General features: G+C 40.1%; 1 protein-coding gene across 3 annotated transcripts in view; it reads left to right on the top strand.

The window, feature by feature from the left end:
• Positions 1-25,448, top strand: part of PRKD1 (protein kinase D1) — a 316,426-nt gene that overhangs the window by 155,969 nt on the left and 135,009 nt on the right. For all 3 annotated transcript variants that reach the window (XM_054027843.1, XM_054027842.1, XM_054027844.1), the window contains exon 2: positions 22,080-22,218. In XM_054027843.1, coding sequence (XP_053883818.1) covers positions 22,080-22,218 — 139 coding nt within the window. The remainder of the gene's footprint in view (positions 1-22,079; positions 22,219-25,448) is intronic.

Below are 25,448 nucleotides of genomic sequence, written 5' to 3'. Positions count from 1 at the left end.
ACAAATATTTATATATAGAAGACAACCACCAGATGTTAATATTAAGCTATTAAATTGTGTTTGTTTTTCATATATGCTATGTTTGACCACATTGAAATTTGGTTTTCTAAAATTAGAAAAGGCCAGATCCAGCCATCAAATTTAAGTTGATTTTATCATTGATTTCAGTGGGAAATTCTGCTTAAAAACTGTGCTGAGTGAAATTCCGAATTTCCATTCTGTGGGAAGATCCAACATTTCAACATTTATTTTCATCCGAAAATGGGACAAAATATTGAAATCTTCCATGAAATGGAAATTCCAAAACATTTCAATTTGGAAACATCAAAATGTTTTGTTTCAACATTTTTTATAGAAACAGAACATTTTGACATTCTGGAAATTGAAGTGCTTCATTTTGGATTTTTGAAATGACCCAAAACACTTCCTTTTGAGTCATTTCAAAAACTGTGTTTCCCTATGTCACATTGCCTGAGGCAGTTGTAGATCAATCCCCCAATCTCTCATATGGGCCAGCTCCGTGGCTGGACTACAGCTCCATTATATACTCAGTCATGGAACTCACATTGTGCAGCATGCAGCTTTCTCAGACAGAAATGAGTGCACTGATTTATGGGAAATGTAGTCCTTCAGGGACCGCAGCTCATAGGAGAGAATGGGAGCTGGAACACTGCTCCCATTAGTGCATTGCCTTTAGGGAAATAAAGTTTAATGTTTTTTCACTGATTCAAAACTAAACCTTTTGGATTAGTTCAAAAAACAAATATTCCGATTTGAGTCAAATTGACCTGAAATTCAATACTTAATGTTGAGTTTCCTGGTGGAAAAATTAGAAGGATGCTTAAGTCCTGATGTGACTGATACTGCAGCACATTTAAAATTAAAGGGGGGATATGAAAGAGAAGAAGAAAGGGAAAGGAAGGAATTGAGAAAAAATAACTTTCTAGGCATTTGAATTTTTTTCAGTTTACAGGGGTGTTGGGATTATCACCACTTTATAGACTAAAAAATCTAGTGCGTGTTCTGATGTTGTGATTGTTGAGCATCTGGTGAGACAGTCTGCCAAAGGCAAGGCTGGCACAGTGGATTTTGTGCTGAATCTTGACATCTATGTCTCTACGGCTGCCAATATAGGCAAAGTATTCTACATTTTCCAGTTCTTCTTTGTCAATGTAGATCTTCCTTGCTGGGTCTGATGATTGACCAGGGACTGGCTGGTGGAGAACTTTTGTTTTGCCGATGTTGAAAGTTAGCCCTAGACTTTTGTAAGCTTCAGAGAAGCAATTAAGGGCTGTTTGTAGATCCTCTTTTGAGTGTGCAACTACATCAACTTCCTACTGGAGTTTGGTTATAGTTGCTGATATTACTTTAGTTCTGGCATGGAGATAAGAAAAGTTGAAGAGGTTGCCGTCAGTCTGATATTGGGTTCCAATGCCCTGTGGTAGATGGTCTTGGGTTAATGTTTTCCTAGCTGCTAAGAAAATGGAGAAAAGGGTGGTGCCAGTACACAACCTTGTTCACACCAGTTCGGATGACACAGGGCTTAGAGGTAGAGCCACTGCACAGGATGGAGGCAGTCATCTGGTCGTGGAGGAGTCTTACAATGGTGATAAATTTGCTTGGGCAGCCAAACTTTGACATGATTTTCCAGTGTCTCATAGATGATAGGCTTTAGTTAGATCAATAAAGGCCATATACAGCTCCAGGTGGTGGTCTTGACATTTTTTCCTGGAGCTGCTTGGATGTAAAAGTCATGTCGGTGGAGCCTTGTGATGGTCAGAAGCCACACTGGGACTCTGGAAGTAATTCCTCTGCAAGAGGGAGCAGGCAATTCAGTAAGATTCTAGCAAGAATCTTCCAAGTGTTGGAGAGGAGGCCAATGCCTCGATAGTTGCCACAGTCAGCTCTGTCTCCTTTTTTGAAAATGCACACCTACTATGTTAGGCAGCAAGCATCATGATTATTGTGTTAAAAGGGAAACAGACACACAGCTGTTCCAGGTATAGTAACAAAAGGACCAAGTTTGTTAAGGTTTGTACTAGAGAGGAAGTGATTCCCTGTCTAGCTTAGGGTTGGTCACAAGGAACTGCTTGAGTTCTCTTAGAGCCTGAGTGAGGCACACGAGAAGGTCACAGGGAGGTCAGTCTGTCAAAGAGACAATAATGAATGGAGACAAATAGACTTTTCTGTTCAGGAGCTCAACTGTACTTTTCCTCTGTAGTTGTTGGTTATCCCATAGATGGTAACTGAAAAAAAAGGAAGTAGTTTGCAGCTAGGTAAGGTCACTGTGCAGGGGTGAACTACTCACTTGTTCATCTTCAGATTGGATGTTATATGAAGAAATCAGATTTATTAATTAGGGTACTTTAAACAATACTTGGGCAACTAGTGTAGAATATTTCCTTTGTATTTTTTGACTTAAATGAATATCACTTGGGCTGGGTAACAATGTTTTTTTCCTCCCCTTTTGAGAGCTGACTCGAGAAAACGTATTAACTGTTCAAGTCTCCCTGCTTTATGGTCAGCTATGTGCTATTGGTGTAGATATATAATTATGGTTGAGTAGAGATGGGGGAGGGAGTAGAATAAAGATTTTTGGTAAAAGATTGAGGAGAAGAGCTGTGGGTTTTATAATAAATATGTAGGCTGTCTATATTTGGAAATATAGAAGATGTCCTAATGATAAAAGAAAAAGCATGTAATACTACCACCTATATCACAGTAGTTAGTATGGTAGCTAGTGGTGGATTAATGATTTTGCTGCCCCTAGGCCCTGAAATAATTGCTGCCCGCCCGCCCCTGGCCCTGGCCCAACTCCACCTTTCCCCGCCCCCATACCAACCCCTTCCCCAAAGTCCCGTCCCAGCTCCGCACCGTCCCTGCCCTTATTGGATCCCTTTCCCAAATCCCCATCCCGGCCCCACCTCTTCCCCCAGCGCGCCGCATTCCCCCTCCTCCCTCTCCCTCCTTGCCCCACAAAACAGCTTTTTCGCAGCGCAAGTGCTTGGAGGGAGGGGAGAGAAACAGGACGCGGCAGTGCGCTTGCAGAGGAGGCAGAGGCGGAGGTGAGCTGGGGTGGGGGCGGGGCGGGGAGGGAAGCTTCTCCGTGGGTGCTCAAGTTTGCTGCAAATTTGCCGCCCTAGGCCTAGGCCTTGTCGGCCTAGGCGATAATACGCCGCTGATGGTAGTTTATTCCATGTTTGGAGGGCTCCATATAATCATGTGTCTTCTCTGTTTGACTTACTCATTACATTAGATATCAAACTTTCACTGTCTTTTCACAGGAAGAATTTGCTTCAGTAAAAGTGGGATCAATGCAGGTATTGCCCTGTGTATCTACTTTACAAAGTATCTTGAACTATCACCCAGACCTTAATACAAGACCAAGCTTACAAGTTGTCAGAGTATGTGAGAATTGTCACTTTTCCCATGCTTAACATCTTTGTCTTCAATCAGCCACCATGACTCCCCTTTCTAGCTCCCTAACCCAGATCAATAAATTGATCCCCCTTCCCTATCGTGAGATCCTTCATGATCTCTTTCCTCCAACTCAGATCCTTCTCACCCTTGTCATACTCTCTTCTGACCCTTCTAAGTCTCCTTTCCTTCTCTCATTCATGTAGATCTCTCTACTTTGCCTCTTTTCTAGGTATATTTTCGGTGCCTCCTCTTCCCTTCTCTGCCTCTTCCCCTTCTTTGTCTGTTCTGCTTCCTTGCATTCTCTTTAGATCTCCTCTGCTGCTGCTTCTCTTTCCCATCGCTTCTCCAAATCTCCTGTGTTCTTTCCTTGTCTGCCAGTCTTTGTCTGTTCCTTTGCTAGATGGGCTTGGCCTAAAAGTGGCCTGGAGATTAATACAATGTGGGCTAGGCAAGCCTGAATATCATCATGGATGGGCAGGACAGCATGTGCTGCCTCAAGCTTCTAAATACTAATTTTTCTTTCCTGTTGAAGTGAGATATGACTGGCAGGGAAGGAGGAGGAACAGGCAGCTACTGCCTCTGCCACTTGGCTGCTGAGGTCAGGCAAATATTGTGGGCACACTTAAAAATTCCTTTTAGTTGTAGAGATAATAAGTTTCAGAGCAATTCCCTATCCTTAAATTGAAGTGTTTATTACTATGCCTGTAATATTCTAAAACAAGAAGGGACTTCCTAAATGCACAAACTGTAGGTGCCACTGCCTGCCCTGAGGCTGTCTCCTCCTATTTACCAGCTAGTCCAGTGGTCTCATCCCTAGGCCCGGCTCTGTCTAAACTGCTGGAATGCATCGTTCTGCAGTAGCATATTGCTGTATGTGAAACAATTTTTTGTAATAATATACTGGTTCAGATACTTACATGATATAACAAAGCTGTAAAGTTTTTCAACAATTTCATTATTACAAAGGAAGGATAAATATTTTCATTATGTCTTGGGTTTTGTAGATAAGCCTTTTCAGTATATCACGTTTTAATGTTTAGAAGGTAGTACATTAACAGTGGCTGTTGTATATAAGCGAGAACCAAAAGCTTGTTAATAGGCCCCTTTGCCAAATCTGCTATCCATTTTTTAGTGTCATAAATTTTCAGTGTTGTAACTTCTGTAGGGAAAGGAAATCCTGAGTTCTAAAAATAAAGAACATTTGTATTTTAAGAAGCCTTAAGGAGAACATTGTGTTTTGGTAAATATAGTTGATTCAGATGTTTTAATTACCTTAAGCCAGTTATTGGTTCAGTGAGATGTGTTTTACGTTTGTTTGTTTTTTAAGTTTTTAAAGTATCAGCAAACTTTCAGTGTGCTTGGCCTTATCCACATGCTATAAGACAATGCTTACCCTCAAGTCCTGCTGAATTGTTAGTCTTCTGTCATGCCTAAAAAAGGACTCCAAAAGAGTTCCTGCTAGGGTCTCTCCTGCTTATATGATCCATGCTAAGGCCTTGTCTACACACATATTTTGCACCAATTTAACTAAATCAGTAGCGGGGGGGGAAAACAATTTAGTAAAATTGTGTAGATAAGCCTGTCTGTTCAGGGACAATCCATACCAGCAGCAACAATCCTGGGCTTGTCCAGTATTCATTACAAGAGTAAAGGAACAAGCCAATATTCAACCCAGAACTCAGATGATATGAACAGTTCACATGTTAACTACACCTACAGAGGGAAACTGACTACACACAATCTTCATCCATTTTGTTCTGTAGCTGATTCTGCAGATAAAGGACAATGTGATGCACATCAAGGTCAGTGAAAGTCTTTATATTGGTTTTGTTATAGGCTTTGGACAAAGCTCAAGTGTTTCAGCATTTGTGTTTTCTACTGTTTGTTTTCTTGCAATAAAAAAGGTAGACCATAACAGATAGAATTGAACAGGGAGAGTTGGAGAAGAGAACAAGAGAGAAATAAATATGGTGCTAAATAGAATAAAATATAAGGTGAGATGAACGTTGGGGAAAGCACAAGAAAGATATGAGGACGAAAAGGAAAGAGACTAGTGGTAGTTCTAATGTTCCTTTTTTGCTTCTGAAAATACCCCTTCATATTTCCTGATACTGTTTTGCACTTTGGGCACTCAGGTGACATTTATCCTTAGTCTTTTCATAACAGCTTGAGGATTATAGTAAATGCTATAATATTGCAAATGGATGTTTGGTTGCAGCATCAATGCAATCATTTAAAAAGAGCAAGAAACCCACAAATATTGCCATATTATTGGTTTAAAATCTTAATAAATTAAATAAATTAATTGTAATATTTAAAGTAGAGGTACAGGGGGAAAATAATCCCTCAGAAACATCAAAACTTAAGGAGCTGCTTTTCTAGTTCTGTCAGGGAAAGTACTTTATGTTATAGGAAATTATTTTCCCTCCAGCAGTTCTTCATTGAGAAATACAAGTCTTTTACAACACTCAACTAATTATTTCAAAACAACCTGGTAAAGAAAGTGTACTTACTGTTTACATTAAAAAAATCCATCTTTCCTTTTCCTTTTGATTAAACTGTATGAAAATTTTATTTTAATAAAGCAGAAAGGGGAAAATTGAATATTCTTACTCATCCATATCATTTCATATGTGATGAATACAAGCCATTGAAAGACGTTTCCAATTCATGTTGGAAATAGGTATAATCATACAACAGTGCTAATTACTAGGTATACCAAATTTTAAAAGTTCTGCCTGTACGGTAATAAAATAAATCGACTGGCTGATTGGAATGATGTTGGAATCCCCAAATATGAATAGTTATCAACCATTTCCCCCCAATAGTTTGTCTTTGAATCCTTGAGCTGTAAGAAACTATTAAAAGGATATCATGTACAATTTTAGATAGCTTGGGTGTGAAGTGTTGTTTGTTTGTTTTTGTTTTAAAGAACAAGTGAAATGCGGTGCTCCTCAAATTCACCTGGCTCACAGCAATGGAAACTGAAGCCTTCTATTTAGGAAAACATAATTTGCCATACCCAATTAGATCATTGGTCTGTCAAGTAGGTTGATCCAGATGTCCAGGACAGGGCGATACTTGATGCTTCAGAGTAAGATCCCTACCTCTCCATTATTTGCTGGACAGTCATGCAAGTGTTTATCTACAGAATAGGTATAGCATGGCCAGCAGCAGTACAAGATTTCTTGCATTACCTCACCAGTGCGTTTTCACCTGGAATACCTCAGAGGGTCAGCATGTGACATGTATTCTTGGGGGTAAAACCCTGTCCTCATTGAAGTCAATAGTTGTTTAGTCACTGACTTCAGTGGGGCCAGGATTTCACACTTAGTCTGTTAGCTCAGCTTAGCATAATTTCACTTGTACCTATCTCAATACGAATTGTATTGAGTTCAATGACTGTCCTCATAAAGGTGCTTAATGAACCAACTGGTAAATATTTTGTGTCATTAAAGATCCGATGAAAACCCTTTCATGAAATCATCTGTATACAGTTTGATGTTATTTTGACTGACTCTGGCAGAGAACACATAATTTGCATAGTTGCCTGTCTTCCAGCCAATGAGGAAAGTTTTCAGGTGAATTTCTTTAAGTGTGTTAGAGGTATTGGGAAAATTTCAACTGATCCCTGTCACTTTGGTTTCTACAAAACTGCTGAGATGGAGCTGGCATGCAACATCACCTATCCCTCTGTTCTATGCTAAGGAGACCCTTGAGTGGTGGGAACATAAGGTAGGTAGCATCTTTCCAGATCATCTTGCAGACTAGTGACGAACATATCATTTCTTGAAGTCCCATCTTGAAGTCCCATTCTGAATCCACTCTGCAATCTGCAGACCATTTTTGCGGATATCCACAGATGTGCAGGACTTTACCCATCCAGTAGTGTTCTCTCTGAGGGGCTATTTAGCTTTTCTAAGGATACAATGTCTGACAATAGTTAAAGTTTGCTTTCTGGAAATGCAAGGAAGCTTATCAATTTTAAATACAATCTCACAGTTGATTTCAAGTACTAATGTTTTTTTTCTCTAGTTTCTAGTACAGTACTGACTATAATATGACTTGTAAAAAAAACATAACATTTGTTTTATTTAAATCTTGAAGCAATTATTTATATCACCTTTAAAAAAGCTTTTAAGAATGAATATCTATCAAACACTTACCAGATATGTATTTTTAATATCATAGCATTATAATACTTGCAGGAAGAAATTATCATCGTAACATTAGCTTCACTTCACTGAGAGGCAAAGATTAGAAATGCTTTCTGTAAACATACTTTGCTTTAGTATGGCAATTGAACTAGGGCTCTCTCTCTGTCATGGACATTTATGAAAATAATTTATCCATTGTTTTTGTGATCATATTCATGGGGCTGTGATCTATTAAAACTATTATTCTGATCTGGGTGGAACTTTATTATGGGTTGGGTTAAAACCCCCACCTAAGACAAGAGGAGTGAGTGAACCCACACAGGAGCTTTTGACAGAATATTGTTTTGGTAGGGGTGTGTCTGTGTGTGGGTGAGTGGGGAGGCAGAACAGAAAAACTGGGAAAGAGAGAGACAGCCTAAAGGAGCAGCTGAAAGCACAGTACTGACCCTGGAAGAAACCTGGTGGAGGTTTCTGGGTCAGGGTGTAGGCTGACAGGTGCTCTTGGTGTTGTGAGCAAAAGAAGCTGTTTCCTGCTATTTGATTCCTCCTCTGTTCAGAGACACAAGACTTTCTTAGTTTTATTTATTTAAATTAATGTACAATCTGCTATCAGCTCTGATCCTGCTGACCTTTATGTATGTGCCTCATCTAAATGGTCCCATTGACTTCTGTGGGAATACTGGAAAGTGAAGTTAATGGGGCGTCAGGAAGTGCCTCTAATGGACTGTAAATTTCAGGATCAGGGCTTTTGGCCTGATCTATGCTTAGCTATTGTATCAATATAACTACCGGTATGTTGGTTAGGGTTGTGATTTTTTTGCCAAAATTGTTTTACCAATACAATCCTAGAGTGGATGCAGATATGCTGATATAAAGGTGCTACAGTTACAAACACCTTGGAAATCAAGGTTGTTCATTACTTGAAATTTTCATCACTCTAAACAAAATGTTATGGTTCTTTCAAAAGTTTGCAGCTGAACATTGACTTAATATAGCTTTGAGCCTTTATTATGCAGAAGAAAAATGCTGCTTTTGGCCAACTTAATTTAAACGAAACAAGCACAGAAACAGTTTCCTTACCTTGTCAAATGTTTTTTTAAACTTTCCCCTTTTTTTAGTAGTTTATGTTTAACACAGTACTGTGCAGTATTCCCCCCCCCCCTTTTTTTTTTCTAAATCTCTGCTGCCTGATTGAGTACTTCCGGTTCCAAATAAGGTATGTGATTGGTTGACTGGTCAGTTTTTAACTCTGGTGTTCATAATTTTCAGTTTCTACTGTACTTCTCATACAGAAATAAAATATATTGGTGTAGCTGTATCCTCGCGATTAGGTTTGTGCCATTTTAACTCTGTCAGTATAATTAAAGCAGTACAACTTTTGTGTGTACAGAAGGCTTTAGTTTTTTACTAATTTCTGTCAGAAATTTTCCTTGTGTCCCTTGCCTCTAGTTCATTAAGGTAATGAATAAAACCCGTAGATTTATTATGAAGCATGAAGTTTTCTCTTTGCTATACTGACAGTTTTGTTCACGGTGTGAGACAGATAGTGTGAAGTGCTTTTTCAGTTGTAAATCCACACACCTAATTATTGTTGTGTGAATAAACTGAGCGTGCCTACTGAGATTTACTAATAGCTTTCACTAAGCAATAATCTGTCAAGATATAATACAGGATAATATGTTTTTACACAACAGTAGAGGGCTTCTCATTAATTATTGCCACCTATAGTTGATTTATGTGAACATTTTATTTTAAAGATTAGAATTCCTATGTAAGAAAACCTTTTAAATGTCTCTAATGAGAATTATATGCACATTAATTTCTCATTAAATAGTTCCTCCTATTATCGATTAATGAAAAGCTGGTGTGATGGGTTCGGTCACAGAGATCCCCTTGGGACTGTCACCTGATGTGCTGAGATTACCTCTGAGCCCATTATCCCTGTCAGCTTGGGACTCCAGAACCCTGTCTTGTTGAGCCAGACACGGTAGCCTGCTGCAACACAGACTCAGGATCTGGGCCACACCCCCAAAGCTGCAAACTTTAACCAAAAACAGCTCAGCAGGTTACCTCTCCAGCACGCCCAGTTCCCAGTGGGATCCAAATCCCAAATAAATCCTTTTTACTCTGTGTGAAGCTTATACAGGGTAAACTCATAAATTGTCTGCCCTCTATAACACTGATAGAGAGAGATACACAGCTGTTTGCTCCACCGGGTATTAATCACTTACTCTGTGTCCATTAATAAACAAAAGAGATTTTATTAAGTGTGAAAAGTAGGATTTAAGTGGTTTCAAGTAATAACAGACAGAACAAAGTAAGTCACCAAGCAAAATAAAGCAAAACCATGCAAGTCTAAGCCTAATACATTAAGAAACTGATTACACTGGTCTACAATTTTTGAGAAGTCGTCTGCTTCAGAGATAAAATGTGCTATTTATTGTATTTTGTATGTATTTTGATGTGCTGAATTCAAATATGACAATTAAAACAACTGATTGGCTACTGTTTCTAAGATATTTAAGTTTTTACATTTTATGTCTATGTATATTGTGTAGATAGTAGAGTTTTAATCATAAATTGTAAACCTAGGTCTTTTCATGTGTTTATGGTTGCTTTACATGATAATATTTCACCTGTCCTGTTTATGTAACACTTTAAAAATCAGCAAAAGGGTTATATAAATAAAATTTATTATGAAACAAAAGGCAAAAAACTATTATGTACATAGTTTAGTCCTATTCAGTGTCTACTCGGTGCTTCTTGGCTTGTCTCTTGTATTCATTAAATGGAGCATCTCTTGTCACTGTCCAGCAGTAGTCTGCAAGCATTGATGGGCTCCATTTGCCCTGATAGCATTTCTCCATTGCTGCAATGTCCTAATGAAATCGCTCGCCGTGCTCGTCGCTCACTGCTCTGCAGTTCGGTGGAAAAAAATCTAGATGAGAGTGCAAAAAATGTATCTTTAGTGACATGTTGCAACCAAGGCTTTTGTATGCCTTGAGGAGGTTTTTCACCAACAACCTGTAGTTGTCTGCCTTGTTGTTTCCGAGAAAATGTATTGCCACTAACTGGAAGGCTTTCCATGCCGTCTTTTCCTTGCCACGCAGTGCATGGTCAAATGCATCATCTTGAAGAAGTTCACGAATCTGAGGACCAACAAAGACATCTTCCTCTATCTTAGCTTCACTTAACCTTGGAAATTTTCCACAGAGGTACTTGAAAGCTGTTTGTGTTTTGTCAATGGCCTTGACAAAGTTCTTCATCAGACCCAGCTAGATGTGTAAGGGTGGTAACAAAATCTTCCTTGATTCAACAAGTGGTGGATGCTGAACACTTTTCCTCCCAGGCTCCAATGACTGTCGGAGTGGCCAATCTTTCTTGATGTAGTGGGAATTTCTTGCACGACTATTCCATTCGCAGAGAAAACAGCAGTACTTTGTGTATCCAGTCTGCAGACCAAGCCAGAGAGCAACAACCTTCAAATTGCCACAAAACTGCCACTGATGTTGGTCATCGTTTATGCTCCTCAAAAGTTGTTTCATGTTGTCATAGGTTTCCTTCATATGGACTGCATGACCAACTGGAATTGATGGCAAAACATTGCCATTATGCAGTAAAACAGCTTTAAGACTCGTCTTCGATGAATCAATGAAGAGTCTCCACTCATCTGGATCGTGAACAATGTTGAGGGCTGCCATCACACCATCGATGTTGTTGCAGGCTACAAGATCACCTTCCATGAAGAAGAATGGGACAAGATCCTTTTGACGGTCATGGAACATGGAAACCCTAACATCACCTGCCAGGAGATTCCACTGCTGTAGTCTGGAGCCCAACAGCTCTGCCTTACTCTTGGGTAGCTCCAAATCCCTGACAAGGTCATTCAGTTCACCTTGTGTTATGAGGTGTGGTTCAGAGGAGGAGGATGGGAGAAAATGTGGGTCCTGTGACATTGATGGTTCAGGACCAGAAGTTTCATCCTCTTCCTCTTCCTCGTCTGACTCAAGCAAGAATGATTCTGGTGCATCAGGAACCGTCAGTCCTTCTCCGTGGGGTACTGGGCGTATAGCTGATGGAATGTTTGGATAATGCACAGTCCACTTTTTCTTCTTTGACACACCTTTCCCAACAGGAGGCACCATGCAGAAGTAACAATTGCTGGTATGATCTGTTGGCTCTCTCCAAATCATTGGCACTGCAAAAGGCATAGATTTCCTTTTCCTGTTCAACCACTGGCGAAGATTTGTTGCACAAGTGTTGCAGCATATGTGTGGGGCCCACCTCTTGTCCTGATCTCCAATTTTGCAGCCAAAATAAAGGTGATAGGCTTTCTTAACCATAGTGGTTATACTGCGCTTTTGTGATGCAAAAGTCACTTCACCACAAACATAGCAGAAGTTATCTGCACTGTTCACACAAGTACGAGGCATCTCTGTTCACTTTGGCTAAACAGAAATGTGTCCCTTTGCAAAATCAAACACTGACAAATAAGAGAGCATGTCACTGTATGATTTCTAGAGCTGATGTAGGGCAATTTGTTCAGCAGAGTGATGTAAGCTTCGTTAGGATTGCATCATCCATGACTTCTAGGAATAACATGATGCAATTCATATCATGTATGATGCTATACCAGCTTCAGATTGCATCATTCATTGTTTTGCCTAAAAAGCAAGTACTGTCCAAACCCAGTCATAGATTTATTCATAGATCCAGTCAAAGATGTATTTGAGTCATTTCTGGTTTAAATTGAGATCCCTTCCCTTTATAACTCACATATCCTCCTCCATTCCCAAGTCAAGGGTCGTATATACTGACCCAATAGCATATCTTGAAAACTAGAGCCAATCAACAATTTTACGCATCATTTTCGTTCTCAGTGACCCAGAATTAGTAAAGTTTGACTACATTTATTTCAGAAGCATTTTGGCTGTAGAGCAGTGTTACGGTAATATCTCACCCTCAGAGATGTTCCAATAAGCTTCTTTCCCAGGCTTCTTTCACAGGTTTCCTTAATAGTCTGGGCCCAATCCTTTCCCCTGGTTCAGTCCTTGTTAGTTCCAGCAGACATCTTAGGTGGTAACTAAGGGTTTTCTCAGGATTGGCCACCGCCTTTGTTCTGTTCCACCCCTTTATAGCTTTGGCACAAGACGGGAAACTGGGTCCCCACCCCTCGTTCTAAATGGAAAAGTACCTGATTTAAGGTGGATTTCAGCATCAGGTGACATGGTCACATGTCCCTGTGAGACCTCATTCTTCATTACCCAGGGGCTGGCCCACACGTACACCGGAAGGCTTGCAGATAAATAAACCCATTCACAGTATATTGATTCTGAAGCACCCTTAATGGCTTCCACTTAATATGTTTACAACAGTAATACAAATTTATATCTTATTCTCCTAACTCCAGACATAAAAATAATACATGCAAACAAATAGGATGAACACACTCAGTAGATTACAAGCTTTCTAATGATACCATAAAAGAGGTGTTTAACATAAAGCATATTCCCATTATGTCATATTCATAAGCATATTTCCATAAAGCATATGGAGTTCTACGTCACAGCTGGATTATTCAAGACCACAATCCAGCATCCATGCCTCACGGCGCCCATCGGTATCTGGTACCTCTGACAGACCCACAGACCTTTTGGGCACGGGCACTGAATCTTTGGTACCAAGAGAGAAGGGCAAATGCCCTAGGAAAACGCTCCCGGTACGCAAATTGACATAGGTACCGCCAGCAGTATTAGCCCTCTCGGCACCAGAGAGACTGGCACAGATGAGGTCTTCATCTCCCCTGACAACAATACTGGAGTGATTGGTACCAGCAGAATTCCATCAGGATGGTACCCTGAGCATGACAGAGGCACCTGACTCTTTGCCCCTTGATACTGAGGTTAAGGCACCAAGCCTTTGCCAAGCACGGGCATAGGTGCCAACTTTCCCCGGCGCCGGTGGGTGCTCACGCCTCTCCACCCCTGGCCTCGCTCCAACTCCACCCTTTCCCCATTCCAACCCCTTCCCCAAAGTCCCCACCCCAATTCCGCCCCGTCCCTGCCCCTATTGGACCTCTTCCCCAAATCCCGGCCCCAGCCCTAACTCTTCCACGAGCGTGCCATGCTCCCCCCTCCCTCCCAGTGCTTGCCGTGTGAATCAGCTGTTTCGCGGTGCAAGGGGAGCCAAGGGGGAAAAGTGGGCATGTGGTGCACCCAGGGGAGGAGGCAGAGGCAGAACGGAGGCGGAGGTGAGCTGGGATGGGGGGGCGGAGCAGGGAGCTGCCGGTGGGTGCTAAGCACCCACCAATTTTTCCCTGTGGGTGCTCCAGCCCCGGAGCACCCACAGAGTCGGCACCTATGGGCACAGGGCATATCCTCACAATCATGCCATGCCTCTCCACTGTCAAGTGAGAGGTCAGAAAGTGAGCCTAAGGAGTTTTCACAATACTCCTACCAGGCTCCATATGGGACTGTGACAGAGTGTGCCTACCCTGCACTGGGCCAGAAAGTGTTAACTGTGCATTGCAGGCTGAGGAGGCCATGCCCCTCTGCCTCTACTGGGCATGCTTAGCCTGGAGGCAAGGTATGAAAGGAAGCAGCCCAGCTCAGTCTGGCAGGCTGCTGAAGGGGAAGAACACAGACTTCAGGCTTTCTCCTGAGAGCTGCTGCAGGCCCCGACCACAGAGTCAAGGTGTGCCGAGCCCCAGACGGATTCCAGGCTGCCTGCGGAACCCAGAGAAGGGACCGAGCCATCAGCAGCTTCACCCGCTGAGGACCCCAGAGATCCAGGGGAACCGTGTAATATCACTGAGGAAGACAGGGTAGGAAGCAGTGCAGGGAATTTAGACATTGCTCTGGTTGGAGAATCAGGGAACAGGTCACCATGTTTCGGGAGGATCCTTTCTGACTCAGCACTCTCACCACTGCCGAGGCCCTGGGCTGGGACTAAGAGAAGCAGGGAGAGCCCAAGTCCCCTACCCTGGACACCACACACCCCTAGGTGGTGCCCCACTTCCCCAGCGGGTCGATAGGCCAACATAGCTCCTCGGAGGTGGGCAGTTTTATTGACTGCGGCCAGTAGGCTACACAGCCCTAGGGATGTGGGTGACTTTATTGACTCCAGCCATTTGGCCACGCAGTGTGGAAGGGCCGCTCTGTTGACTCTGGCCATTGGGCCATGCAGCACTGTGAGGAAGGGCCGACCTATTGACTCCGGCCACTAGGCTGTACTACCACATTTTATATCACCAGCATAGAACAGGAGTCAGCAACCTTTCAGAAGTGGTGTACGAAGTCTTCATTTATTCACTCTAATGTAAGGTTTTGCGTGCCAGTAATACACTTTAACGTTTTTAGGCCTCTTTCTACAAGTCTATAATATATAACTAAAACTATTGTTGTATGTAAAGTAAATAAGGTTTTTAAAATGTTTAAGAAGCTTCATTTAAAATTAAATTAAAATGCAGAGCCCCCCGGAACGGTGGCCAGGACCCGGGCAGTGTGAGTGCCAGTGAAAATCAGCTCACGTGCTGCCTTCGGCATGAGTGCCATAGGTTGCCTACCCCGGCATAGAACCTAACTGGCTGCGGTACAGCCTTTCCCTTTCTTTTGACATGACACCCCGTGATGGGGGTGTACCTACCCCATGACAGGGACCCATTATCAACAGTGTCTGGGAATTTCCAGAAGGCTAGTTGTACAGTCCAAAAGGATCGTTGTACAGTTGCTGGGGTTTACCAAAAGTGAATACCCGGAGCTAACTAATACACTGTGGGGAGTATGGCAGAATTCAAGACCAGTCTCTTAAACTTTCCACTTGCAGTTCCTTTTCAGACTGTCTTCTATTCTAGAAAACTGATTCTTTCCTACAGCAGCTTGATGTAGATCAAATTTGCTAAAAAGATAAAGTAACCGTTTCTTTCAAGTCCTGAGATAAGTCAGTGCTGAACCAGAAAAATGTCGTCAGAGGTAGCTTGAATAATTTGTCACCTTCAAGGAATTTGGGGACAAAATCAGACCTTAAGAAATAAGCAGGTGCCATTTCTTTAAGCTTGCTTTAGCTTACCCTAGCTGTGAGTTTTGTTCCTTAATATTTTAATGTACTGTAATATTTAGATACCTAAAGTATTTCTATTTATATTTGGGGCCATACTAAATAAATAAATAAATAAATCCTCCAAGATTCTTCTCTCCCTGACTGATGAAGATTATGAACAACCCTGTGTAAAAATAGATCTCCTAGGAATCTTGGATGATTACTCAGATGTTGCCCACATTGAAAGTCTTGGCGACAGTTACTGTAGTTAGAATATATTTAGAAATTGATTTTCAATACTTTTGAAACTTAAACTCTCTTCCCTCTCTCTAGTCCAGTTCTGAAGATGGGAGAAATTCTTTCCTTACACTAATATTGAATCCAAAGTACACAGTAATAGTAAGCCTCTGGGAAGTATAGATTAATGGAACACTTCTGCTTAATGGAAACATTTTTTTAGTTATTAGTATATGTTTTCCACCTGCCTACATTGTTTATCTTTTAAGTAACATGAAATTAACATTTCTTTCCTTAATATTATTTCCTTTTTCACATGGAGCTAAACTTAACAGTATTTTTGGCGCGTGGGCATCATTGTTTCTCTGAGAGTAGTTCCTTATCTTTTTCCAGAGAAAATGCTTTTTTCCCCAGAGAATGTCAAGCCAGCAGAGGATACTTATACATTGGGATACTTCAGTTATAGTGGTATTATATAACTATTTTTAGAGCTAGGGTGAATAACTGAATGTGCAAAATTTCCCATCAGGGACAACTATGGAATAAACTGCTGATAATAGAAGCTTCTTCCCAACTATAGGCAGTTAGTAGTTTATCTATTCTTGAAGTATGAAGGCTTGTCACTTTATCAATTTACCTTACCTACCAAAATGGTGGTGTTCTTTTTTCCATGTAAACATCTAGTGTTTTTTTTATTCCTACTAAGGTTTTGTCCTCAAATAATATCTTGTGGCAGTGAGTTCCACAAGTTAAGTAGGCACTAAGTGGGTATTTTTTTCCAGAAAAGTATTTCCTTTTATCAGTTTTAAGTTGCTGTCTTTACATTTCATTGCCATTTCACTAGTTTTTGTATGAGAGGAGGTCAAAAAGAGCATCTGACTTACTTTCTTTATTATTTTATAGACCTGAATCATGTCCCCTTTTATTAATCTCCTCTCTAAATTAAATAGTCCTAATCGATTAAATATCTCTTCAAATGACAGTATTTTCATGTGTCTGATCTTTTTCTGATGCATTTCTATTCACTCTAATTTCTCCTATTTTTTAATTGAGAGAGGGTGATCAGTGCTGAACACAATATTCCAGGAGAATGCATACCGTTGATTTATATAATGACATTCGTAATAATTTCAGTATTATTTTCCATCACATTCTCTATACATTCTTACAATTGGTTTGCTTTTTTGACAACTGTGTTAAGCTGTTTGTATTGATGCCCAAGTCTTTTTCATGAGTGTTTACCGTTAAATACACGCTTAGATGGGTTCTAAATTAAATTATTTCTTCCTGTGTGCATTGCATTGCATTTGTCAAAATTGAGTTTTGTTGTCCATCCTGTTGCTCATTCACCTAGCTTGGTTAGCTTGTGCTTACTGGGAATGGGTTGATTTTGTTCCCATTGCTTAGGCCCAATAAGATTGCTGGATGAATTCTGTGCCAACTCCCCCTTCCCTCCCTTTCCCCCCAGTTGTCCAGTACTTACAACTGGTTGCTGAGCAAAGGCACAGGCCTGTTCACACATATGCTATTGTTATATATTATGTCAATTACAGTTTGGTATGTGCCATAAATTAATAGTATGTCAATTGTAGATCTACTCAAATTACATACATAAAAAAGAAAACCTTCAGCTAAAATTCAGCCATAGTTCATAGTAATTTTAGTTGGACCTTCTCTATTGATTCTTAGTCCTTTGTTATGAGCTTCTTATATTTTTTGTAGTACATGTGAGTAATGCTAAACTTTGAATTCACTATTAAATGATACTAGTCCACTTAACCTACTGTAAAGATCAGTGCCAGGTACATAGGTGCTGGAACTCGGAATGCTGGAGTGCTGCTGCACCCTTGGCTTGAAGTAGTAATAACAACCCAAATACATGGTTTCCACCTTCAGCACCCCTACTATAAATTTTTTTCCAGCACCACTGACTTGGATATCCATGTATTTACCATGAAATGCAACAGGATTGTCAAAAATCCCTCATAACCTGGAGTTAGTTTGCTGATGTAGAATTGAATTGAACCTTTAATATTAAATTCAGACATTGGTGGCTATGTTTTCAAAATTACAAGTTTGACTCCTTAAAATTGGGAGAGATTTGAAATCACTTATCTGAGATGTTTGTGCTGACAACAACAAAGACTCTGAAAAAACCTTACTGGTCTTGTAATAAGCTCAAGCTGAGTTTACAAGCTTTGAGCTTTTCTGAAGGCCTGTTTAGTGTAATGAGGGTTTTCAGATTTCAAAACTCAAACACCTTTACATAAAAACTGATGATTATTATCAAATTAGGGAACGTTGTTTCCCATGTTTATTTTTTCAGTGTGTTCTTTCAATTATTGCAAGTGCTGCAGTGCAGTAGATCATTTTGCCTTTAAAATATTATTTAAGACAGCTTTTGAAAATCTCATATGCAGGGTTTCTGTTCTAAAAGTGTGATAGTTGAAAGATTATCAGCCTGTTTTTTCCCTATTAAGTCAAAAGCTGATATGCATACACTTGTTTTGTCCCATAAATAAGTATTTAATCTGGAAAAAAAAAAAAAAAAGCCTTGGGTTCTGCTGCCATGACAACTAAACAGTGTCTGAAACTCTGCTGTCATGGTGACCTCCATGGCCCACACTGCATCACGCTGACGCCTTTTCTAAAGGGCCCAGCAAATTCAATAAGAATTCTTGTTGGTGAATCAAGAAGAGCTTTGTCTGAAAAACAATTGAACAGAATATTAAGGATACAAGCTGTTACATGTTGTCTGTGTGATTAGTTGCTATTCTTAAGTTAAGATGCACATTCTTATTTAAAGGTTGAATCACTAGCCCTGCTCTTCAATTTATTATATGAAAATAATTGCATGATTTTATTATTAGTAATAGTAATTGTAGTACTACACCACCTGACAGCCTAATCAAGGAGCAGAACCTCATTGTGTTAGGTGTTGTCCATAGAACAAAAAGATGGTCGTGCCCTGAAGAGCATGTTGTTATTCCTACTAGTTGTAATGTATTTCTGAACAAGTTTGAATCATCTGTGGCAAATAATATGAAATTAACTGAGTTGTTAGAAGTTTTCACCTTATTTAACCAGTATGTTATTGATCTCATTATGTTCAGTAGTTTTTAGACAAGATGTAATATGCAGTTAGGTCTGGGAGGAAGAAAAAAACTAGAAACATTGGCCTAATGAAGTAGTACTATACAGGTTTTTTGGCTTTTACCCACATTGTTCTTTTTCACACTGTGTTGGTACCAGATTTAAACTATTTAAAAAATATATGTTAAAAAGATATAATGTTTGAAGATGGCAGTAAAATTAGGAAGAGCTTTTTAATAGCTGAGATGAATTCATAACAATGCTGTTTGGTTTCCAGTGTGTTATATTTCTAAATTTAAACATTCAGGCCAAGATTTTCAATAGTGGCCTGGTGATTTTGTGTTTCTCTGTTCTTGGGTGCCAACCTGAAATGACTTAAATGGGCCATGTGATGTTCAGTGGTCACTCAGTGCTTATGTTGCTTGCACGAACTCTGCTTTATTTGGTAAACAACTGGCTTTACATAACAAGAGCCCCACCAAGACTCTGCCTGAGAAGCTCAGGTACAGGCCTGATTTTCAGAATGTGCTGATAACCCACCCTCTGAAAATTCCATAAATTGGGCATCCAAAAATGGAAGTACCCAAAATCTGTAGTCATTTTCAAAATTTTTGACCCAGGTGTCCATATGTTGAAATTAGATGTTCATGAATTTGCAGCATTTAATTTTATAGGGTTGGGGAAAATAAAAAATGGCTTAGGGTTTGTCTACACTACCGCCTAAATCAATGTAAGTTATGTCGCATAGGGGTTTGAAAAAACCATCCCCCTGCCTGATGTAACTTACATCGACTTAAAGCAGCGAGTGCAATGTGCTATGTCTGCAAGAGATGCTTTCCCGCTGATATAGCTTCCCCCTCTCATTGAGATAGAGTAATTACATTGATGGGAGAGTGCTCTCCTATTGACACACTGTGTCTTCACCAGACACGCTAATCAGCGCAGCTGCATTGATGCAGCAGCGCCAATGTAGTGCAGTAGTGAAGACAAGTCCTTAGTTATGTATATGATCTGTTAAGCACTTTTCGGGAAATGTTCCTTACTGTCCTTATCTTTGTACGTAAGATATGATGCTGCACTATTGAACTTGTGAACTTTGCCATTCACGTATTAAGATGTAGGAGCAACACCTAGTGCCTAGTATTTTCTTAGGAGAACTTTCAAATAATGAAAAACTTAAATTATGTAAAGTGTTTGAAACACTGACATTACTCCAGCAGGAGATGACATTTCTGATGAGGTAATAGGAGGCAGCTTTGGATCCCAGAATCAAGTAGGAGTTAGAGTTGGGCAGGTAGGTTGTTTTTATTTTAAAATATTAAAATTAAGACCTGGAAATGATTATTCTGATATCTAGGTAGACATAGAACCTGTCACCCTCCCTGCCCTGAAAATAAAATTGTAGGCAATGCTTTTATATTGTTCTATTTGTGATCCTCAAAAACCTGCCTTTTTATTATTTTATTCAGGCCATTGGAAACAGAACAAGTCAAAGATGCAGATATAGAAAAATGGGGCCAAATTATTTATGCATGTGTAGATCCTGAGTCATTCCAAATATTTCAGTGAAGTGACTCCAGATTTACACTGGCATTGCCAAGTGTCAAATTTAACCCATGAAGTTGAATTTTGCATTCATTTAAGCCTTTTGAAGGTAATATGCTTTCTTGGGTGCAACTGAGGGGCAGACTTTGGACTAGGGTGTAGACACAAATATGCACAGACCAAAGATAAAATATGTATTAAAAAAGGAATGTCAGAAACCAGGTGTGACTTGGATTTACTCACCTTGACACTCCTCTATGGCTTGCAGTAACAGAAGGCTATACTAAGAATGTAAAGGGCCATAATTTCTCAAGACCTCCAGTGGCAGAAACTCTTCTTAGGGTACATCTACACTACAGGGGGGAGTCGATTTAAGATACGCAAATTCAGCTACATGAATAGCGTAGCTGAATTCGACGTATCGCAGCCGACTTACCCCGCTGTGAGGACGGCAGCAAAATCGACTTCTGCGGCTTTCTGTCGGCGGCGCTTACTCCCACCTCCGCTGGTGGAGTAAGAGCGCCGATTCGGGGATCGATTGTCGCGTCCCGACGGGACGCGATAAATCGATCCCCGAGAGGTCGATTTCTACCCGCCGATTCAGGCGGGTAGTGTAGACCTAGCCTGAGAGGTGTAGCACAGCACTGCAAACTCTCACTTTCCAGGAGGAGAGTAGCCAGCTGTTGCTGCCAGAAAAATTGAGCTCTTATTTTTGAACAAGTGGGTGAGGCTGGCTTGGAGATATGCTGATTCAGCCTCTCTCCCAGGTAGCCTCTTCCAATGAGATTTGAATGAAGCCCCATCCTGAATTGTACCTACCCTCATACCTAGAATGGAATAAAAGTAGTGGGATGGACAGAATGGAGTGCAACCCTCATACTCCTCCAATCAGAAAGGATGGTTCCAAGAAAATTCCACATGGTAAACTGTATGGAGTTTGCCCCCATCTGTTGTCCTCCCCAGAGCTTTGCTGTGGGACAGCCTCAGGACTGGATGATGATAATTTGAGGTTTCTGAAGGAAACAATATATGGAATGAGAAAGGTATGGCTCTATAATGCTGAAACTCATGGCACAGATACGCAAAGGGCTCTGGTTTAGAATATTTCAGGATTCCCATTTACATTGAGGTGAGAAATATCATGGAGGTTACTTGAGTTGAACTCCAGGGGCATCTTTTTTCCACTTGATCTAAATAGTGGTATTAGCAATAGCATTAAGGGTAGGCTGGAAATCTTAAGAAAGTTCTGTAGCAGTCGTTGCAAGGGAAGGAAGCATAAAAGAACCTACATGGGTGGTGGGGGGGGAGGGACGGACAGCTCCAGAGCCTGAAGATAATCTAACTACAGAAGTATTTATAACACACACATCATAGTACTGATATGGGTAATAAGCCTCATACTTGGGTAGCTGTTGGATAAGAAATGGTCCATCAGCTAAAAAAAACGCATCTACGTAAATGTGTAGCTTTGTCATATGTAAATCTGAGGACAGGTCCATTATCAAAAATAAGTGTTAGTTGTGTTAATTATATTTTACACATCTGTATTTTATATTATAATAATAAATATTCATGATTGTGTATTTGCAGTTTCCTGAATGTGGTTTCTATGGAATGTATGATAAAATTCTACTTTTTCGCCATGATCCTACCTCTGAAAATATTCTCCAGCTGGTGAAGTCAGCTACTGATATCCAAGAAGGAGACCTAATCGAGGTTGTCTTGTCAGGTAAAGTGTATGTTTTCTTGAGGATTGTTATCATGTTTTGTAATTGCGAATACCTACAATATTTTGGTGTTGGTTAGGTATCTTCGATTGTTTTATGGATTAAATGCTTAGCCAAAATCTGCCCTCAAATATATGTGTGCAACAGTTTGGAGTTGTGCACATATAACTGAAGACAGAAATTAGTCCTTAATAAATTTTTCATGGTATGCCTTTTCCCCCTGTCATACTGCATGTTCTCTGTTAGCCTGATTTTGCCATAATTTCTAATAAAGCGGCAACTTAATGTTAAAAATAAAGGATGAAATTATCTCCAACATAGGTAAAGAGTAATAATACACAGTATACATTAAGGAAAAATGCTGATGTGGGAGGATAAATGTCTTCTGTGGAATAGGGTAAAACCAAAACATAGCAAATAAGATAAAAATACTTGAAATATAGCATGCATTTACATTAAAAGTAGCTTAAAATGAAATTTATATAATAACATGCATCAGGTAGCAATTGTTTAATGTTTTAGTTGATCAAATATACACCAATGGCACAAACCATTATTATTATTATTTATCAGTAATACAAGTTTATGTAGGACTATACTTTTGTTTGGTGTTATATGGATTTTAAAACAATATAGACCCAACCTCTAAGAACTTGAAATGTAAATTAGGCAGGGACAGAAAATGAAGATAACTAGCAAACAAAATGGTAGGGAAAAGAAGGCTGAGCTTTAAAACCATCATGAAAAATGAGTCATGTTGTACAGCTAGTGAATTTTATAAATTCTGATATTCTTAAATTATTAAGAAAAGGCAAGCATGCATGCCTTCAGATATTATACATTTAAATAAATAAATATGCACCTTTCTTTGTTCCATCTCCTAATTGTCTCAACATATGCACTTGCTTTCTTGGATTCTTATTCCTGCTTGCTACGCAGAAATTGTTCCTGCAAGCCCTGATTCCTACTCCTCTTTATTTTCAGATAATGCTTCAAAACCTGTAAATTGGGTGTTGCACAAACACTCACTTATCCTGAGGTTATGAGACTGAGAAAACCAGTCCGATAGCATTTCTTTGCTGATGGACAGAGAATATATCAATATTAAGTCTAGTAATTGTTAGTTACAAACAAAAGCCACAGGGGGTTTTAAATGGAAAGCAGAAAAACAATATCTAGGAAAACATAAACAAAACCAGATATATGGAAGATGTGCTTGTTCAGTGCCTTTGATCAGTTGTCTATTCTCTGTCCTCCTACATACAAAAATATTAGGTAGGCAAAGGAGAGTTCCTCACATCAACAGCTCGCTTCCCATTCCACTGAAGACAGGGTAAAGTAAGGAGTGGGGTTCAAATCAGAGGAGAGATAGAAGATAATGGAAGTCATAGTCCCTTCTCCAAGGAGATTCCAACCTAAGAGAACAGATCAGAGACACAAATTTCTGGCTGACCAAGAGATAGAATTATCACATACAGGATTATAGTGTCTTAAAAATGAATTAATAGTAGCACTTTTGCAGATGGTAGAATAAGTCTGTTATAGTGGATTATATATACTACATAGAATTATATTTTGAGGCGGAATGTGGAAAAAGGAGATGCTGAATATTTGCTCCACTGGGGTAGTGATGTTGTTACAGATATAAGGGGATAGTGTGGAAGAAGTCATGGAGGCAATAGGGAAAGAAGGAAGCTAAAGGAATAGGTAGGCACAAGGTAGTGTCAGAGCAAAGAGGAAGGTCAAAATAGACAAAAAACATAAGCCCTAACATGGAGGTGGAATGTGCATAGGTAGGGATGTAAGGGGAGCAGTATGAATGGAGTGGTGAGGTGAGAGCATGGACTTAAGAAGCATCTTCAGTTGTTAAGGAGGCCAGAAAATAGTGAGTTGCAGTAGAAAAAGTGAGACATGAGCAGAATTTTGGTGATGAGGATGGAGAAAAAATAGAAAATTTTAGAGATGTAGATAGGATTTGGCAACAGCCTAAATCTGGGAATAAATGAGAGAAGGAAATAAAAAATATGTTAAGTTTGAAAGGGTGGAAAACAAGGAGGATGCTGGAACTTTTAAGGGAAATGTGATGGGGAGGGAGATGAGGAGCTTGGCTTTTTCATGGGACATCCAGGTAGAGTGCTGGAGACACACCTGGAGTAACCATCTAAATGCTTGGGAAAGGTCATGGGTGAGGAGAGAGAAGTTAGAGGCATCAACATACAGGTAGTAACTGAAGCCACAGCAAAAATCATTGAGGGATAACATGGAGAGCCAGAGTTTGAGTCCTGGGAAATACTGGCAAGAGGAATGAAAGGATAAGTTCATAATCATCAAAACCCAGTTGTTCTCTTTACCATAGCATTCCCATAAGGCTGTTGCATGAGAGAAGGTCTGTTTACAATACCCTTTGCTCAAGAAGGCAGAGATGAAGGCTATACAGTAAAGAAGTCAAGATCCAGAGCATTCCTGTAAGTCAGCAAGACGGCATTCATATTTTTCCATATCAGGAAGCAGATTACTCATTTTGAAAAGATGCCAACTATCCCTATTTTCTGTGCCATATTTGCTACAGTATGTAATCACTACAGTTCAGTAAATCAGTAATAATGCTACAGTCAATCCAGCACTTAGTCTTTTATTTGGTGTGTAGCTTATTCTCTTTTGAAATGCAGACCACATAAAATGCTTTTCAGTTTGCCAAAAGTAGAAAACCAGCTGTTTAAATCTTCAAAAGTAACACCTGATATAGTGCTTTAAGGCAGTAAAGGAGAATTGTACTACTGGAAAAATGTAAGTACTAAGGCATTCATGCCCTTAACTCACTGGTGAAACCTAATGTCTGTCCATGAGAGTGTGCAAATATAAATAACTCCACAATATTTACACTAGTTATATTTGTTAAATCAGCAGCAGGCTTTTTGTATGGAAGTAAACAGCACCTAAGGTTGGTCAGATTCTCTTTTTCTGTTTCCCAGCTTGCCACACACCTCCCACACCTCATTTATTGAGATTTCTCTGGTCCAAGGCCTGGGATTTTGAGTCTGACAGCTGATGTCACATAGAGATGTCCTCTTCTCTGTCCAACTAAACAAAAATTTCAGTTAAGCAAAACCCCTGTAGTGCCCTATTATATACCCCCTCCCCTCCCCTCCCCAGAAACTCTGCTCAGGGCCGGCGCTTCCATTTAGGTGACCTAGGTGGTCGCCTAGGATGCCAGGATTTGGGGGGGGGCGGC

The sequence above is a fragment of the Malaclemys terrapin genome, chromosome 4 (genome assembly GCF_027887155.1).
Source record: "Malaclemys terrapin pileata isolate rMalTer1 chromosome 4, rMalTer1.hap1, whole genome shotgun sequence".
Lineage (NCBI taxonomy): Eukaryota > Metazoa > Chordata > Testudines > Emydidae > Malaclemys > Malaclemys terrapin.
Note: the sequence above shows the minus strand (reverse complement) of the source record. Positions and strands in the feature narration are given on the sequence as shown.